The sequence below is a fragment of the Empidonax traillii genome, unplaced genomic scaffold (assembly GCF_003031625.1).
Source record: "Empidonax traillii isolate 1590-97213 ecotype Southwest subspecies unplaced genomic scaffold, ASM303162v1 scaffold13:size3042203, whole genome shotgun sequence".
Taxonomy (NCBI): domain Eukaryota; kingdom Metazoa; phylum Chordata; class Aves; order Passeriformes; family Tyrannidae; genus Empidonax; species Empidonax traillii.
In genome coordinates this window covers 2113540-2133680 of record NW_020955206.1, presented here as the reverse complement: position 1 = coordinate 2133680, position 20141 = coordinate 2113540, and the positions used below count along the sequence as shown (strand labels likewise).

The 20141-nt window shown below is 42.8% G+C and overlaps 1 protein-coding gene across 2 annotated transcripts; it reads right to left on the bottom strand.

The window, feature by feature from the left end:
- Positions 1 to 344: 344 nt before the first annotated feature.
- On the bottom strand, positions 345 to 17135 carry KCNG4 (potassium voltage-gated channel modifier subfamily G member 4). 2 transcript variants are annotated; one of them, XM_027890852.1, is made up of 3 exons: positions 16697 to 17135; positions 15028 to 15827; positions 345 to 1816 (listed from the first exon to the last, which is right to left on the bottom strand). In XM_027890852.1, the coding sequence occupies exons 2-3, from the start codon at positions 15775 to 15777 to the stop codon at positions 1031 to 1033; spliced, it is 1536 nt and encodes a 511-aa protein (XP_027746653.1). In that variant the 5' UTR covers positions 15778 to 15827; positions 16697 to 17135; the 3' UTR covers positions 345 to 1030. The 2 variants fall into 2 exon arrangements, with proteins under 2 accessions (XP_027746653.1, XP_027746662.1); XM_027890861.1 differs by lacking the exon at positions 16697 to 17135 and adding an exon at positions 16253 to 16325.
- Positions 17136 to 20141: the final 3006 nt, after the last annotated feature.

Here is a 20141-nt window from a genome sequence, read left to right as displayed (position 1 = left end):
CAGGTGTCTCTGCACACCTGACCTTTGAGTCCGGGTTTTCACCAACTTTGTTCACACCATCCAAAAGCTCAAATTGTACAAGACCATCCGGACTGTCCCATGAAGCAGCATCCTCATACTGCTTCCTTCTGGCTATACTTGAATATCCCAAAAGGGACATCTTCCATTAGCATTAGAAAATCACTCTCTCTCTAGCAATCATTCACCTCATTCTGTACTATTTATACCTTTGGCTTCTTCTGAGCTATCATCTCATTTTGAATAAGTCCATTTTTTATCTTTCTTACAAAGAAACCATCACCATCCAGTGAAAAAAGATAACACCAACACTTTTCAACGTGGTCAATAAGCCTGGGCTTTTTTTATTCCTGATTATTATTTTAAATAAGTATGTGAAAAAGAAATTTGAAGACTTTTGCTGTCTAGTATGATATGTTTACAGTGTGCAGACTGTGACTGCATTTCAAGCAAATGCTCTTGCAAACACTGTTTTATACAATAGCAGTGCAGTTTGTTAGTTATAGATTGATCATCTGGCTACAGGCAAACTTTGAAAGCTTTCACACACAGTGATTTTATTTTAAGCTTATTACTGGCTTTAGATACAGAACTGAGATTTTTATCTGTGTGCCTGGTGGATGAACTTTGTATCACAACACCAGCCCTCAAAGACTGCGTTCTAATGCTTGGCTCAAGATATTGATTGCAAGAACATTGGAAACTCGAAGGCAAATAAAACAACAAGTGTGTTTGTGCCAACAGAAACTGGTTTGTTACTAGGTATTCAGCAAGATACATGATGGTAGAGACAAAGTTTGTTCTCGTTACCCACAGAGAAGGAGTGTTTATTATTGAATAAACTGACTTTTGACATTCTCCCAACCTCTAGCTCCGTGGGCATTTGTTGGGCTGTGTTGGGCTGATTGCTGCTTATACCTACACCGGAGGAGATGAGAGTGCTGTAACCTATGTTGATGCTTTGCCTTGTGTGTTCTGTTGACGCTTTCCTGGGAATGCTGTAGAGCTGGGCTCAGTTCCCTGTGTAGATGTATTTGATGGGAGATGCCTGCTCCTCCAGGATCAGGCTGTCTGTCTCGTTGAAGGTGTCACTCTCACCGGAGCGGTTCTTCGCTCTGTTCAGCTGAGACTGCAACCGTTCGTGCTCCTTCCTCAGCTCCGAGTAGGAGTGGGAGAAAGTGTGGAATATCGACGTTGCAGGAAAGGACATGATGAGAATCCCGCTGAGGATGCTGCTGAGAGCCACCATCTGCCCCGGCACGCTCCGTGGGACCATGTCTCCATAGCCCACGGTGGTCATGGAGATGATGGCCCACCAGTAAGAGGCGGGAATGCTGGTGAACTCCAGCACCCTCCCGGATTCGTTCTCGGCCAGATAAACCAAAGGAGAGAACAGAGTGACGGCCACACACAGGAAGAGCAGGAGCAGCCCGAATTCCCGCGTGCACTTCCGAACGGTGAGGCCCAAGGTCTGCAGGCCCAGGGAGTGCCGGGCAAGGCGCATGACGTACAAGATCCGCAAGGCACGTAGAACCCGTAGCACCAGACCCACCTTCTCCAGGTACGTGTTGCTGCTGCCGCTCGGCCTGTCGTCCTCCTCGCTGGAGTCGTCCTCCGAGAAGATGAGGGAAGCGTAGTAGGGGGAGATAGCCAAGAAGTCAATTATGTTCAGGGGGCCCTTGAAGAACTGACACTTGCTCCTGGCCTGGATGAAACGGAGGAAGAACTCCAGGGAAAACCAAGCCACGCAGATGGTCTCTATGACAAAGATGTAATAGCACTTCTGGGAACACTCGCCCTGACACGAAACAAAGAGAGAGTTAAACAAAAGAGCAGTCTGTGAACCAACAACCAAAAACATCAAGGGAAAAGCAATATGGGTCTGCTTGAGTCACTGGTATCAGAGATAAACAAATCCCAGCAGCAGGTAGTTGTATGGAAACCATCTTTCAGTTGTGGTATTCGAAGAGAATAATGAGCATGTGAAAGATTTAAATGAACAGATCTATCTGCCTGCTAACTTTCTTATCAAGTGATCATTATTTTTACTAGACTGCTTCTTCCAGTCTAAATGAATAAAACCCATCTCTGTATAAAGTCCTGGCATGTGTCCTCTAAGTCCCACTTTCTGATCTCAAACAGAAATCAACTTAAACTTGACTGATTTATAAACCTGTACGAATATACTCCTGTCCTTATATGCAGAATTAAAATATTCAGGGTTAAGAACCCTTGTCTTGTGGTGGGACTAATGATGTTTTTGTTTGTTTGTTTTTAAGACCTGGGAAAAAGTTTATTGAAAAATTCCACCCAACAGGTATTTTATGATATTCTGACAGTGGTGTGCTGCTGTTTAAGTTCTTGCATCAGTGCAAACATTTGGATTACAGTTCCAGTCCAAAACCAACTCAAGTGAACTGGAGTCTTTCATGGAATTTGGCTGACTTTGAAGCAGCCTTGTGTGCTTTCCTTTACTGAGCATGTTAATCAGAAAACACCAGCGTATGAAGGGCCTGGGGTTTGGATTTTTGGTGAAGATGAGAAACCTCAGCTGTAACTGGAAACTAGAGAAAGGGATTGACCAGTATCACAACCCTTTGAAATTCCAGGCTGGACTCAGAATATGGGTGGTCATTGTATGCTTAAGGAAGCCCAAATGTAGGAGGTGCTAATTTCAGTTTAGGTTTTGATGCTACTTGGAAGTTAATGTTCAGCAAATGTCTCTTTTCAGCTGCAACTTTGGTATGTGAAGGCTGAACAAGGTTCAGGAGTCTTCTTGTGTTCTTGCTGACCAGGGACTTGCATCTCTGATGTGTTCATAACTGCAGAAGATCAAGCAGAATTGGGGATGATGAAGGAGGATCTGTGCAGAAAAAGAACCTTTCTGGGAGAAAATAGTGGCCGTGTGTTATTCAGGAATAGCTGCAGACCCCTTTGTTTTGTGACCTCTGAAGAATGAAGTCAGGGCCTCTTTCTGCACCTTTCCTGATGGTCTGTCTCTGGAATTTAGCAGTTTAGAGGAAGAATTCCTCAGAGAGTCAGCCATTCTCAGCCAAATTTCATGAGCAATATTGATTGAAAGCACTGCAGGAAACACATACCCCTACTACTAATTAACTACCAATTTAATTCAGTTACTCTCTGCAGTGCAATGGGATGGGGTTTAGAGGATACCTCATCTTAGAATTCCTGCTGTGCTGAGGAGTAACAAGTCCTTTTGATCAGGCAGTGGTTATGGCTTTGGCCACCTGAGGTTCCCCTGGGTAAAGTGGCAACATTTCCCTTAGGGATTTATTTACCCTGTCTAACCCTCAGAACAATTTAGCTCTGTAGCACCATTTGGGGGGTTTTCCTTTCTGCACAGTGAACTGCCAAGTTGACAATTTATCTCTAAAACTAAAACACCACAAAAGGTACTGAAGTCTTGGCCCTGGCAGAGCCCCACTTGCAGGGTCAGGTTCCGGCTCCATTTGCAGTCAGGGCTGTGGCATTGCTGGAGTGCATTGATGTTTGCAGAGCTGCTGACTGGGCTGGAGGAGATTGCTTGCAATCAGCACTTGTGTTGTGCAGCGCTCACTCTTTCTGAGCTCTGAATTATTTGTACAGTGCAGCCTGGACCCTGCACAGACCTGCTCGTGGTCACTCTACTGATGTGGCCTGTGAATTATTCATTGTTCCCATCAAGATTTATTTTATTTTTTGTTAACTGGGCTGAATTTCCAGTGCATCTGTTATTTATTTCCCATTATAAATTTACAGGTGACATTGCTCTCAGATCGTTTCACTATTCCTTCCTTGGAAAATGGAAGAGAAATTTTGTTTGCTGGAAGTTTTAACCGTTAAGATCCAGGGTGTTTTTTGAACTGAGTGTGTAGTTTCAAGGTGTAGCATTGTAAGAACTGGTTAGGAGATTATTTTTTTTCTCCTTACCATCCTCAGTTGCCTCAGTACTCCCCCTGGAAAGTCATACATATTTAGAGAAAGCAATTTGTGCTGACAGCTTTCTAAATGTGTATTTCATTTTTTCAGATCCCCATCCTTCAAATCCAACTTTTCAGGAATGCTGTTGTGCATTTTGTTCTCCCTCTGAGCATAGTTGTGGATGTAAAGGATGGGGAGTTCTCCCCTCCTAGCACACTTTGTCTTTTTTATGTACCTTGCAAAAACATTTCAGAATATAGTTCCATATAGTTTTATGAAACCAAAGTCCCATTTTCTGCTGCAGCAACAAAAAGAATGAAAATATCACAGTGTCTGACTATGGGGTTTAATGAGAATGTGCTCATTGACTTCACACTGGGAGATAAATTTCATGAAATGAGTTTGTATGGGAATGTTTTATATATTAGGAACGTTTTTGTATATTAAGTAATATTTACAGAATATCCCTCTCTAATGTCACTCTCTTTAAACTTTCTTGGTTTTTTTGAACATCCTGTTCAAAAGCAGCAAATATTGGAGGGGGGGGGGGAAGAAGAAGAGGAAATTAAATACCAAACCCAATTTCTGTTTCTCCCTGTACTTCTGAGGATTTTTAGAACTCAGTGTTATGTTCCACTTACAGCTGTTGTCTGAAAAACAGGCAGAATAACATTCTGACTTCAAATCTATGGTCTTCTCAAAATACTGATGCCTCTGTGCCAGTGGGAGATGACAAATTTGCTGTTGACACCACGTTCCCATTAGTTACTTTCAGCGAACTGTCAAATTATGGCCCAAATACTCTGGTGCATTTTTTTTTTGCTTAAATGGCCAATAAGGAAATTTCTCTGCCACAACAACTTCCATAAATTTCTTCTTTCTCAACAAAAAAAAAACACATTTGGGAAATTTTAGTGTTCAGTGCCTGCCAACGCAGAACACAGCAAACTCCTCACCATTAACTGGAGCAGAATTTTATTTCTCTATCTTCCAGTCAAGTTCCTCGCTGACCACTTTCTTATCCTGCCTGCAGTTTTGCACCTGAAGCACCAGGGGTGTAGTGGAAGCTATAAAAGCTCCCAGCCAGTATGGTGCTGACTGTGAGCAAGAGGGGAAGATGAGGTTTTATTTATAACTGACCACAGCATATTTTGGGTGGGCATTTTCAGCATGTTTTACTCTGTGGTAGCATCAATCAGTACTGAAACCTTCACAAACTCTGATGGCAGAACAGTTATCACAGAACCAGAGGTTCATCCTGCAGATTTACTTTTCGACGATACAAGAATTTATCAGGAGTTATGGAACTTGCCTCTGGCAGAAATTCTGCCTCATATGATATAAATGTCATAAAAAGAGTGCCTGGTATTGATCTTATGTGTGAAACGAGCATTTGGCTCAGCAGGGAAGGAAACAGTATTTTGTGTGTAAAAAGATATATACTGAGCCCTGATGCCTGAAATATTGAGTGGTTTCTTAAATTTATAAACCACCTCAAAGAAGCAAAGGAGTTGTTTCAAACTCCTGTACCAGCAGAGATAATAAGCAATTCAAACTTCCTCTTCATTATTGCCTTCTGCTGTTTAAGGCAATGGCTTATTTTGTGTTCTCTGACGAGCTGGAGTTCACAGTGTAACAGTGAGACAGCTCATTTTGGGATACTTCTGTTAACTTCTCTTTTTTTTCTACATTGTACATTTAATGTACTATTTGTCATAGTGGCAAACTGTGTGACTGTGGTAAGCATTACTGCAGCTTTCTTGGAGTACCTTTTCTAGAAAGGATCTGAGGTTCAGGAATTCAGCACCTCCAGAGCAGTGTGTGACAGCTAAATCTCAGACCTCAATTGCATGGGTGAGTTCACAAAATAGAAATTTATTCCCCAATTGTGAATTCAAGCTAAATGGGCTTGAGGTATGTGCCACTCACAGGATAAGATACATTTCCTGGCCAAGTGCCCTCTTAGTTTACCAGAAAGCATTAATTAAAGTGTAATGATGTTGAGGATATTAAATAAAATCAGATCTCAGAGCTAGGCAGCACTAACCAAAACTACAAGAGATAAAAGTCTCATCAAGCGAAAATAATATCTTTACATGCATCGATAATTTTGGTAATGCCCAGAGAGACTGAATTAGAATTTCCCCTGGGTAATATATATCTTGACTCTCCACTTGGTTTTCAGGTGCTGCTCACTTTATGTTTTCTAGACAAGGAAAAACTTATTATTTTTAGATAACTGGATGACAACACCAAGGAACTATTCTTGTACCTTCAGGGTCTGCTCTGTGCTGCCTATTTGTGTCCCACCCGTCTGCACTCTAAGACACTTTATAATTAAAATATGCTCTGGAAAACTTGTTCTGAATTGTTACCTGATCTACCAAGGATTTACCCCAGCAATTTTTGCAAGGTATGTTTATCTTTCAGTCCCTCTTACTTAGAGGCAAAGTGAGGAAAGAAATCCTGTTATTCCCATTGTATGGAATGCAGTGCTGCAGCTGTATGAGGACAGAATTGGACAGGTACCAAGTTTCTGCCCTTGTTGTGACTGACTGTAAGGTGAAGTTTATTGACAACAATCTGAATCTGTTTTCCGTGGAGTGTAATCTGGGATTTCACACAATCTATAAACGGGGTGGAGTCTGAGATGTAAAACAAGGAAACGACAGCATTTCTCATTATCTCCTTTCTGTGCTCGCCAGGGAACACTGCTCAGGATGGTGTTAGTGATACCAAGTGTTTCTTGTGTCAAATAATTTATTTCCTAGTTCAGTGGCAAAAGTTCCTCCAGTGCTTGTAGAACACTTTGCTAACAAGCACTGCTTGATCAGTATATGAATTATTTCATAATCATGTCATATATATAGTTTAACATTTTTGAACTTGATATATTCAGAGCTTTAGAATGGAAATCAGCATGTACATCAGCAATATGCAGATATGCTGCTTACACAGCACACTTAGGAAAAAAGCACCTCACGTTGTTTATGAAGCCAAGTTGATAAAAGTCCTTGAGCCCAGCCAGAAGCCGTGATTGAACCCCTGTATGCAAACACTGCTGTTCCCAGGGTGTGTTTATGGAAACCAGCTGGCTCATCATCATAAAACAGATGAGCAATGGACTGAAAGGGTCTGAATCCTCTTCCCAGCCAGACCTGCCTGAGATGCAGCAGTGATTGCTTCGAGTAAAGGCTGTTCTGGTGCTCAGTCACCTGGACTAAACAGCCCAAAACAAAGCAGGGAAGGAGCTCAAAGAGCAATATGCTTGTTGTTCTTGATTCTGACTCCTGGTGGAGTCCTAAAGGAGTTTCCTTAAATACAGGACCTTCTTAACACTCTACAGTCAAAGTTCAGGCTGCCAGAACATCATCCTTCCCACCAGAAACATGCCCGGCTCCATGGCTGGTGCAAGGTTACGATTCACATCTGCTAAATTTACCCTGGCAGGTCCAGATTTTGTTTGGCACAGTCAAGTGCAGTTACTGCTCAGATCCTTCCTCTGATCCACAGAGTGTTTTGTGGACAGAGGCCAGTGTCCACTGAAGTGGCAGCAGATGGGATCAGCCTGTATTGTGGCTCTCGACCTGCCTCCTGCCAGCTTGTGCTGTCCTGCACTTATCCCAGCAAGGCTGCTCTTCTCACAGCCTGGCCCTTGGGCCAAAAACATTCAACCCTCTACGTGGAGGATTTAGAAGCAAAACTAGCAGGAATTTCCCTCTCTAAGTCCAGGGTTGCCATCTCCTGGGCAGGGGGCTGTTTTCCAACTTTTTGCTCTTCTCATGGTTATCCCTGGTCGGTGCATCCTGACCTACAGCTTCTCCCTGAGCAGTTCCCTCTGTGGGGATAAATACAAATTTAATGGCACGGTGAAAAACAAGCTTTGGCTCTTCCTCTTGCCTGCCCACAGCTCCAAGTGGGGAGGCTGCAAAGTCTAGAGAGTGGTTAGGCAGGAGCAGAGGCAAACCAAGACCTCGGTGTAAGGAGCTGAGGTACCCAACCAGCTCCAGGCTGTTCTTATCCCAGCTGGCAGCAGGGAATGAGCAGGTACAGGGGAAAAACCCGTTTTGGCTGATAAGGGCTGACTGTGGTAGGAGGTGGTGTGCCAGGGTGTGTTCCCTGCATACCTGAGCTGTGGGATCGAGCTGCAGTGCTGCAGGTACTGCTGAATCACCGCGGCCGCATTGCCGCTATTATTGGAATAATTAAACCACGCTCTGCTGAATCAAATCAGGGGTAGGGAGAGCTTGGAAACCTTGTGTTATGGATCACCTCAGCGCTTGGATTTACAGTTTCAGACTGATGCAATAAAAACAGAAGGTTACAGCCTGCTGAGAAAGAGACTGTAACCTGATTTAGAGGATGATGAGCTTGTTAAAGGAGTGCTGCGTATTCTGAGCACACAGCGAGTCCCTACTCGTTCTGCTTTATGGGAAAGAAGCTTGGAAACAATTACTACAACTAGAACATTTGAGGAAACTGAACTAATATTTGGATTGTATTAATGTGGACATTAGAACATAGAAAGAAATTATTACCTCTGTGTCCAACATGTAATTATGTCCTCTGGGGCAGAAGTGTAACTAAAATAATATATTTCAATTAACTTTTAAGCTTGGGCCCTTATTCTGCAAATACTGTGAGAATCAATCTGAAGAGTTTGAATTTGATTGAGCTGGTTGGAGACTCCAAACTGTTGGTGTTAGGAGAAAGGTGTGGAAGAATGATCTTTTTCTTGTTTTTCTAGTAAGGAATTGAACAGACTTAATTTTGTAACTCTGAAGAACAGTATAGCAATAAAAAAATGACAAGGTGTTTATCTGGGACTAGAGAGGAGGACCTTCAACTGACAGTTTTGCTGCTGGTCAAATAATTTGCCCTGTTACTGTTTCTTCTGTGCATCTTTTCTCACTACACTGTAAGTTCTTTAGAGCAGAAACTCCTTGTCTGTGTAGTACAGGGTTTACAAGGTGTCTCCCAAGCATGGTTGAATCTGTTATAAGGGAAAATCCTAATGTTAACAGGAGGTGCTGACACTATGGGAATGAACACAACATATGCAGTTCAAAGCCCTGATGCTGCAATGGAATTCACAATTAGATTTTATAGTTAGAAATTAGGCCCTGGCACAGCTTGCCCAGAGAAGCTGTGGTTGCCCCATCCCTGGAAGTGTTAAAGACCAGGTTGGATGGAGCTTGGAGCAACCTGGGCTAGTGGAAGGTATCTCTGCCCGTGGCAGGGGGTTGAAATTAGATGATCTTTCAGGTTCTTTGCAACCCAAACCATTCTATGATTCTATGACTTTTTTTTTTTTTTGGCTCAGAATTCAAACACCAGACTGTGAATTCGACTGCAGCAGCAGACTGAAGAGTCCTCAAAGATTTTCATCATAGTGAAAGAGGAATTTCTACAGCACATAGAAATTTGGTTGGTTATTTATTTTTAATACTTGTGGCATTGTGGCTGGGAACTTGGAGGATGCACTGATTGCAAGTTGAGCTTTCTAGAGATACAGAACCTCCCTTAGAGGGAATACCCACCTTCCCCAAGAAGGGATTTACTAAATAATAAACTGCCCAGCAGCTGGAACAGCTGGGTGTCCCCCCAGCATGGCGTGCAAAGCTGAGAGCCTTAGTGCTGTTGGGACACAGCCAAAACTGGGTGAACATCAGGCAAACTGATAATGTCTAATTGTGCTTTCTGAACACGGGGCCTTGGCCTGGCAGAGCCAGCTTTGGAAGGTCCTGCAGAGACCTTTTCCTTGCTGGAGTGGCCCGAGTTTCTGAAGAAAATTGTTTTGTGGGACACGGAGGGTCAGCAGTTGCCACCCCTGCAGGGCTCTCTTTGGTTGTGGAGAGCAGGGTTGGATCAATATGAGCTTTATCTCTACTGTACATAATAGGTTTAATGCTGAAATATGCAATTCTGTTTGCAGATGCTTGGAAAATGGTTACTTATAACGTGGAACTATGAAATCAGAGTCTTAATGAAACAGTGCCATTTCAAGGTCAAAGCTTTTGACATTACTGAGTGATATGCAAGCCTCAAAATAAAAAGGCAGATCCCATAAAGTAATAATTTATATATATATGTCTCCATACATATCTCAAAGTCCTAGACTTGAAAACTCTGATTTAATGGCTTCTTATTTCATCTTTCTTCAATCATTATTAATTTAACTCATTCAGTCCATGCAGCAATTAAATTGGCTGGATTCTGCTGTGCTGAGTACACCTAGACCAGGGAGGGTTTGGGGCTTCAGTGAAGGACATTTTCCTCCTTTAAAAATGCTGCAATACTTCCTTTGCTGATCAAAATGCTTAGGAGAAATCAGAGTTGTACAAGATGCCTAGATAATTTGGGAGAGGGAGTATCCCCAGAAGGTGACCTGATAAGAACACAGAATAATGTGCTTGAGCCAAAGCAATAAACCCAAAACACATCCAACTTTACTTTGTTCTGAGTAATTTCAAGTCATATGTATATACCAGTGTATTTATAGACATGTAGACATATTCTTTTTAGTCTTACACTTGTAAGTGAGCACTAGATTTTCTTTCTCTTCACAGTAAGGCAAATAAATTGTTTGTAGCCCTGTAAAGTAAAATTGTTCTGCTTTTAAAGAAAAAGTGTTTCTTGGCAGTTTCCTCTAGTGTACAAGCCAAATTTTCTGGGTTCAGTGTCATACAGGCAACTTCAGCCACATCAGACATTGAAAAGCATAAGTCAAGGCCTCCAGAATAATGGCGTAGAATGAAAAAAAAACAAATAGTTCTAAAGTGCTTCAATATATTAAGTATTGGGTTCTTTATATCTGTTCATGTTTTCTGGATCCTAACTGCAACCAGGGATCAAAAACTTACTCTTTGAAAAGGATTTAGATGTTCAAATAATGAAATTACTCCAGGAACTGAAGCTTTAAAAAATGAATACTCTGAGTTTCAAGGTAAAATCTCCACCTGGGACAACAGGGGTTGCAGTTTCTGTGGGTTGTCTTTCATTGGGTTCCTTGCAATACCTAAAGCACTGACCTTTCCAAGGTCAGTTAAGAGCAAATACAAAAATTAGTCTTAACAAGGTCAGAGAATGGAAATATCTGGGGTTTCTTATCCTTCTTCTTCCCCCTGACCTTAATTTTCTTCCTGAAGCAAAGATCTCGCTGGGTCCTTTCTGCTGAGTCATTTCTCGAGAGGATGCCAATTTTAGGGACTCATTAAATGAAATATCTCATCCTGAGGAAAATCCCAAGAGTGCTTCAAAGTGTTCTGCCTCTCCAGGCTCTTCCACAGTGGCTTAATTCCATAGTTCCCTGGTGTAAGGATGTTTTTCCCTTGGGGTTGGATGTCCTGAGCAGTGACTGTTTCAGTCACCCCTCTTGGATCCTGGTTGTAACTCTTACGTGGGACGGGGACTTTGGGGGGACTTGTGCCTTGTCTCTAATGGGAAGATCTTAATTCCTTCATTTAAGGGCAATACTTGTGTGTTTTGTCCCTTCATCTTTATTATCCTCTTTGTGTCTTGTCTCTGATTCAGATTTTTAGTTTTTTCTCAGACTGCCCATTCAGATCAGTAACATTTTTATCTCCAAATACGCCTTTTTTTCTATCTGTACATGCACATGTGCCTTGACTGCTGTATTTTGGTGATATTACATTTGCTTCTTTACCAAAGGCTGTTTGATCTCCATAAAGAATAGATGCAAATACCATGGACAAGGATGTATTACTCTTGGAAAACAGGACATTTTGGTTGTTTTGTGCTTAGATAGCATAACTTGTCTTGATGACCCCTCTTTCCTTAGCCTCACATATGCTAAAATCTTTCACATATTTATTTCATAGTCAGACTTAAAATTGACATCCCTAGAGCCATTAATTTGCTGCCCTACAGTTTTCCTGAACTTTTGGCTTCCTTCTGCTGGGACTGCTCGCTCTGGGTTGGGATTCATGGCAGGTGCATATGTGAGACATACTTACAGAATTGTTTGCCCAAATCTGTGCTTTTCTTTCACATCTCTAACGAGGAGGTTCCTAAATATCATTTCTGCAGCGTGGGTATGGTGTCAGTTAAAACAACCCCTTCTTTATTTTACTTTCAGCTGGGCTCCTGTCTTTAAGCAAACCCTCCCCTCCCTTCCCTGCTGCCCATGGAGATGGATCCTTCCCTCCCCTCTGGTTGCCAGGGTGACTGGGCTTCCCTGATGCAGATGCTCTTTCCTTGGCTCCTCGCCATCCCTCTCCCAGAGACTGGAGTTTTCACTTTCCCTCGGATAGTGAGGACTCCTGTTTGCTCCTCTGCCTGGCCAGACAGCTTTTCTCCCTGCTGAGCAGACCTGGTTTAGCAGCTGCTAAAAGGACAAGGGATTTGATGTGCCTGCAGGGTGGGATCAGCAGCCTCTGAGCAAAGTGATTGAAGTGGAAGTCACCTTGTATTATTTTTCCTTTTTTTTTCTTGTTTTGTTTTTGACTCTAATCCTTCTCCTTGAGCCAGTTCTCACTCTTTAATGTGTCTGTGATGAGGAGAAACAGGACCCTAGAGTGTTACATGCGCAGCAGAGGTAAATCCTTTTTTGTTTGTTTTTCAGAATGGATAAATTAAATTTCCAGTGTTAGTGACATTGGAAAATAGAGTCTTGCAGTACTTGTAAGCACATTTACCACAGAGGTCTTGCCAAGCTTTAACTCAGAAATGAATAAACCTCAGGACAGAGGATAGAATTCAAATGTGAAATTACAGGTTGTTCAGAAACTTTGGGAAGGAATTTGACTGTTTTCTGTTACTAAGCAAAAAGCTATCAAATCATCTTTGTATTCATCCCAAAAAGCCAAAATTTCAGATTCTGAATGCCTGTACCTGGTTGCTGGTAAATGTGGTCCCATCCTGGACTCACTTTCTGAGGTCAGTGAACAGCTTTGAGTTACAAATCAACCTGGAGTTACGATTTGCCTAAGTATGACTCAGCTGCAGCCAAGTGCTAATTTTAGTCAATGAAATTCATGGAGTTATTTGTCCAGTTCTAGCCAAAATGCTCTTTTGAGAGCCCAGTAAGAAAATCTCAGGTGTTAAAGGATAAGAATTTAGGGATGGAAAAGTAAGGATGACAAAAACTGCTCCTTAGTTGTTCAGATTCTCTGCTTTCCTCAAGCCATGAGTATTTTGTCTGGTATATTCCCCCTGGTATATGTTCTCTGTGGCATAATTTCACATGATTCAAGTAGGAGGACTTTTAATACTCTGTTCTGTGCTTCTGGGACTCAGGGACAAAGTGCTGGTGCTCTAAGTGTAAACTATGGGATGTTTCCAAATATTTGGACAAATGTGGTCCTTTGCTCAAGTTCATCCTTTATCCTCTCCCCTACACTTTAAACATTCCATCTTTTGAGCCTATTTCATCCCAGTTTGCTTGTTTTTTAAAGTAGTGACATCTATGCAAATCTCTAAGTAGTCATGTCATCCATGTTTTATAGGAAATCCAGGAACAGCAGCTCCACTGCAGCTACCAGAGACACTCACAACCCTCAGCGAGCTTCCCTTTCTAACTTACAGTTAATTATTTTTAAAACACACAAACACATTACTTCTGGCTGAGCTCTGAAACATCATGTACTTGTTCTTTTGCATGGGAAGTATTTATAAAAGCTTTTTTCTGCAGTGGTTGGGAAATTAGGATAAAAAGCATCGGGCTACTTCCATTAACAAAGTTAGTAGGAAGCACTTGCTGGAGCAGAGTTTGTAATGTTTGTACATCTCTAAGAAGGATGTTCTATATTTAAAGTACTTCCTCGGAAGAAGGATTGGAACAGTGCTAACAGTTTTTCCTGCCAAAAAGTAATAGCTGTGGAAGGCTGCAAGAGCACCAGGCTCATTCCTTACAGTCTTCCCATGCAAGTGTAAGTTAACATTCAAGGGGTTAAAATGGAACAGGGAATGATCTTAGATTTCAGCCTCCTGTGCAGCCCTTAATTTTAATCAAAGACATCAAATATCATGACACATCTTCCCCGTGACGCTGCTGCTCCGACTCATGGCTTGGGCAGTAAAATAGACACAGATTTTTGTATTGTGCACACTCTGCTGTGTTATAAATGTAAAAATGACTTTATTCATCGGTATATGATACTCTGAGGGGTGTCTTATCTTACAGCAGTGGTTGGGGCAGGGAGTTTATTTCACACGGATTTCCTCAGCACTTTTGAAAGGGCAGTTTGCAAATGAAGTGCAGGATTCATTACAGAGATTAGTCAAGGTTATTTGATGAATTTGGACATCACCACATCTGCAATAACTTTGGATTGTTACATTCCTCTGTTTCATTATTAGAAAAATAAATCTTTTAAATGCTGAAATATTCACGACAGTGTTATAGGGATCTTTAATGTATGATACAGGCTTGATTTATTTGCCCTGAATTAATGTGGATGACTTATCTGAGGATGGTTTAAATGCAGTTAGCACTTCAGCTAGTGTTCGGCATTACTCCTAAAATATGTACATATGTATGTGGGCAAATACAGAATTCAGTTAGCATGGAATTATGATTTTTGGAGGCACAGCTTTTAAGTACCACTATCTGCAAAAATACTTAATCTGTCTCTCATCCTTTAATCTTTATGCAACTATTGAAATGTAACACTGTAACAATATAAGTTAGTGAATATTTCTTTCTCTTTAAAGATTTGACTGTATTATCACAAAGGAAGATACCCAGCTGCTTTAAAAGTAAGGATGTCAGAGGAAAATATTTCTGTAGCTGATGTGTCCAAAGGAGACATTTCTTGTAACTAGTGAGTAAAGCATCTTGAGAACTCCACAGTTTCAGTTTGAGAGTCTCAGTGCTAACAAGTTAATCTTACACTGGCAACTGCTTCCTAACAAGGAAAAACAGTGTTTTATAGTAGAGCTGAAATATCTGTTCCGTCCAGAAGCTTTCTTGTATTTTAGTTAAAAGATTAGCACAATATTTGTTCACATTATTCTCAGTATAATATCATTTTGAAAATGATAGAACTCATTGAAGCCATTGTTGTGTTCTCTGGTACAGACTCTCTTTCATTCTGCAGTTAGATCAGTTAAAAAGGACTTACTTACCCTGTCTTCTTCAGCTCTTAAGTCCGGCATTGTGCTGACACAAAGGCTTATAGCTGTGGTGGCCACAAAGAGAATGGAGAGACAAGCAAAGACTTTGCCTGGGAGTCCTGACTGGGGATTCTCTACCATATCTCTGAGTCTGTTCATAAACTGTCCAAACCTGGTTTTGTCATCCAAGACACACGTAGCCTCTTTGCTCCTCCGAAGCTCCTCTTCTTTGCGGATCTCGGCCAACTCCTGCAGTTTCTGAAACAGTTTCCGAAAGCAGCAGTTCTCCAGGTTGGATTCCTCAATCCCCCAGTATCTCAGCTCCTCCTGAAAGGACAAGGCACACGTGTCTCTTAAGAGCATCAGCTTCCCTGCTGCTAGAAAGCTGACAATCATCCCAAAAGCATTGGGGTTCCTGTCGAAGAAGAACTCATGGGTGTCTTCGTCGTAATCGTCGCACAGCTGAATTATTTCTTCGTAGCTGCTGCAAAGCTTTAGTTTGCTCAGTCTGGTCAGAGGGAAGTCATCCAAAGTACTCCAAGGCAGCAGGTACTTCATGCCTCCAACATTTATCATGATCCCTGTCTTCAGATCAGCTGCAGAGACTTGGTCGGGGTGGTAAATCCTCCTGGCTCTCTGGTAATGGACCCCTTTGACAGAAGGGGTTTCCACACAGATAGGAATGAAGTGGCTCAAGGAATTACAGGAGTTGTAGCTAATGTTACTATAGTCTTGATCACTGCCTCTGGAGAGAATAGGCATCTCTGAGAGTTCTCACCGGGACATCCGAAATGGCATCAGAGCAGGGGTGTCTGTCAGCCAGAAGATACAGGAAGGAGGAGAAAACATAGCAGAGATTATTGCAAGACAAAAGGTGTTTCCAGCTACTTTCCTAAACCACAAAATTAACGAGCGTCTGTTTTGTAAGTAAAAGTCACCTCTCTGCTTCTTCCTGAAACCTGCAGCCTGTGAATGAGCTTTGCTTTGCAGCCTCATTGGTTGTCTGGCAACACAGGCACAGCGGAGCTACAGCCTCATTCATAATTATCACAGAGGGTCGGGTGCCTGCAGATCCAGCCGGGAACAGATCGGGCTCTTCCCCGAGCAGATCTCAGGCATGGTTAGATCGTTGTTTTCCCGCGGTTGCCGCTTTGCTTTGTTGTTTCTGTAAACCCTTAAACACGCGCTAACTCAACTAAGCTGCTTAATAGTTATTAGGGATGGAGTGGTCAATTACCTGCCATCAGCTGGATGCAAAGTTCCTAATTGCTTTAACTTGACTGCTCGGATTGTGATTCCTCTTCCCCTCCCTGCACGCCGGCTGTGCCTCTCGGGAGTATGGCAAGGATTAGCTACTAGAGGTTTATAAAATTCCTTAAGTGGAAAAGTGCCGCATAAATGATGACTGTTCTTATCGACCTGACCTCGTGTCACTGCAAATTACCGAGAAGACAGAGGGGACCGTTTGCCCACCGTGGAGAAAACTTGGCTACACAGATAGAAAGTATTTTATCAGCTTGGAGGGAGGGAGCAGATGAAACATTCACCCCTTCCTTAACTTCCCTTCTCTCAGGAACAAACCCCTGCTTTTTGTTCATCAGCTCTAATGATTAAAAGGCATTTCTTACCCCGGGTCAGTGGAGCGCAAGAATGGCAAGGAAAGTTCCGAGAAGTTCCTTACCAGCGCTCCGGGTGCTGCTGCCGGGTGCCCGCCTGCCCCGCAGGTGAAGAGCACATCCCGCCCACTGCCCGGCTGCTCCCCGAGGAACAGTCCAGCACAAACACCTGAGGACGTTTCACGGTATTGTTTACACGCGAAAAATCACCACAGCGCTCTGGAGATGGCAGTCTCTTTGATCTTCCTCTTGCTTTCCTTCTTTCCTGGAAGGGGAGAACAGCCGTGTGTGTTCACGTAACATATGTTGTGCTGATAGATTCTCTGCGAGGGAGACGGTGTCCTGAGGGGCAGCTCCTCTCCTGGGCTCCTGGGGCTTCCTGGTGAAATGTGCTGAGTGAGAGCTGGTGGATCCTGCCCTCTCCCTGTCTCTCCTCTGTTTCCCCCAGGACTGTCAGTGTGGCCCTGGAAGAGGAGGGGAGAGGGAAGGGGGAAGGGCTTAGGAATAATCTCTCCAGCATCCCTCCGTCTATCCAGCAGGCAGCAGACAGAAACTGGGTAAGAACATGGAGTACAAGTCCCCGACTAATGAGGTTTAATAATCAGTAAATTCTGGCAAATCTACTTAATAAAACAATTTCAGTGTCCATTAACTCCTTCTGTCATAGTCATGCTACAGTTGCTTGGGCCGGAGATACCAGTTAAAATCCTCAGAGGCAGTTTCCATGACCTGCATCCCTCATGAAACTGGGCTTTGCTCTTCAGTATCCCTAGATGGAAAGGGAAGTTTGTTGGGTGCATGGATGCTGTGCCTCAGCATTCCTTTGGCTGTTAAGGAAGTGCTTTCCTCCTATAAAAGAAAGGGTCTCTGGCTTGTAAAGCACAGGTACTGAGTGCTCCCTTTTCCAGATCTGTGGTGCTTTTCCAACTGCCAAGTACTTTCTCCTTTCCTCTTTAGAGATGATGGGAAATCAAACATTATCCTTTTCTCACTTTTCTCCTGCATGGCTGTAGGGAGGCTGAGCTTGCTGTAATACTTTTGGGCTCTGTACTGCCAGCAGGTCCTGAGCTGCCTGGAATGACACAAATTTCACCCATATCCTGCTTGCTTGGCCTCAATCAGAGGGTTAAGTAAACCTGGGATGAGGTTCGATTGACAAGTACCCTCTGTGGTGCTCCCAAATGCAGTGAGAGATGCCTTAGCTCGTGTCCATGCCCAGTGTGGCTGAAAGCACTGAGGTGAATCCTATTACTAGAGAGGTGTGTGAATCCCTGGGGTTTACATGCCCTACAGTGAACGTGAAGGTTGTGTGGAGAAGTGTGATGAGCTGGGATCACTGAGCTGGTTTTCAGCAGGGTGGGGACAAGGTGCAGGTGCCCCTTACCCGTGTGGGGTTTTTGCACCACTGAGCTGCCTCACCTCGGCAGTGGGTGCTGCAGTGCTGAGCGAGACTATGGCACAGCCTGGGATTGGAAGCCTTTACTAATTGGACTTTTTGGCACATCTCTCTTGGTCCACGTGGTGCCCAGAAGATTAACTTCTTATCAGGCTTCACCACTGGGGTTTTCACTCAAGTCCTAATTATGCCATCCAAGAGAAAGACCAGATAGATGCCTGAAGGCAACTGAGTTCTGGGAACGTTGCTCAAAATCACTTAAATCCTACCACCTTTGGCAGTCTGCTCTGCCTATCAGTCTTTCTTAAGGATTGTTTTTGCAAAGAAGAAGCAAACCTATTCTAATTAACTTTGGATGGATTGTTTCACGAAAGGATAAAAGCAATTAACATTTCCTTCTTACCTTGTGAAGCCCTTGTATGGTGTTGTTAAAGGTTATATTTCTGAAACCAGCTCACAGGAAGGTGAATAAATAAAATAAAAAGAGAAATTATTATATGCAGTTGAGTGATTTGAGTGCTATACCTATTTATCAAGAAATATGTGGATTTTAGTTTTTAAGACTTCAATACTGAGTACTCTAATAGTTGCTTTACTGGGGTCTGCAGCTGTGTCTGTAGCTGGATCAGGACCTGACTGCTGGCTGGAATCATACAAATATCTGTCAGACAGTCCTTAAGAGCCTTCTGTCTTCATAAATGAGACAGGAATGTTTTTATCTGGATTGTATTAACAGGAGATGAAAGCACACAAAAGAGAAATCGAAATCCTTAATTTAGTGTCTGAGAAAGCCAGGCCCTTAGCCCGGCTCTGAGGACCTTAAACGTGTAACTCACCCCAAAACTGTCCTTCCACTCTGGCCACTCTCTGCTTCTGCTCCCCTGGACCTGCTGCCATGTCTGTGGGAGATCCCCCTCAGCAGTGGAGTATCTAAAACTATAAATGCTGACACCACAGAATTGATATCTCCCCTCAGGTGGGAAAGGCATATTCCTCTCTCAGTTCTAACCTCTGCTGATGTGTTTTTCGCTTTTTTTTTTCTTAGCTACTGCTGTAGTTTCCCTGTTAAATTCCCTTTGTTCATTTCAAGATGAGGTTCATGATCTTTAATCTGTTTCTCTGTTCTCCATTTCCCTCACAGTTTCTGGAATTGCTCTCTCCTTGCTCCTTAGCCATCTGGTCATATCAACTCCTTACATACCTTTTCTGCCTTAAACGCAGTTTCCATATGCTTCATCTCTTTGTTCACACGAATGACAATCCTGTCTCCTCCTTGTTGTTTCCCTCCTTTGGTTGTTTTGCCATTCTACTGGAATTTGGTTTAGACCTTCCTCTGATTCCCATTGTACAAGGATGAGGTGCTGCTGAGAGGAAAGCTGAGCAGAAGGAGGTGATGCTTCCCCAGCTGGCTTGAAACCTTGTGGGTGTGATGGTGCAGTTCAAATCCTCTCCCTGTGACACACACACAGGAGAATCTGGTGCAGGCATCTATTGAAGTGAGCAGATTTTTCTTACATGGTTCAGTAATTAAATCATTTGCAGGACTGGTATTTGGTTATTGATAATAGTTAATGCTGTAGGAGATGGGAAAGGCAGGGGTGTTCACTGTCACTTGCTCACCTGTGATTTCTTCTCCTCTGTTTTGTTCTCTGCAATTATGCCAGAATCCTGTATCAGGCAGTAGATAAATACAGAATACAGAGATATTTTGTTTTGTTTCTTTTTTTTTCACACAGCACTGAATAAAACTGTGGAATTTATGGGCACAGGATGTTGTGATGGTCCAAAGTGTAAAGTACTCAGAAAAGGACTGAGAAATTTAAGCCAGGAAGGTCCACCAGGGACATCCAATGTCTGGCACAGAAACGTATTTCTGGGAAGCAGGGAGATATTTTAGCACAGTGCATGTTCTTTTCCTGGTCTGTTTTTCCCAAGATTTTTGAGAGATGATGTGGTGGGTACTGGTGTGACGCTGTGGAGATGTTCTTATGCTGAGGAACCCTGGGCTCTACTCAGATGGGTTGATCATGTACTACTCACTTGACAATATTTCTTTGTTAGAACAACAGAAAGAGGATGACTTAGCTGATTATATATCTGTGTGTATATATATA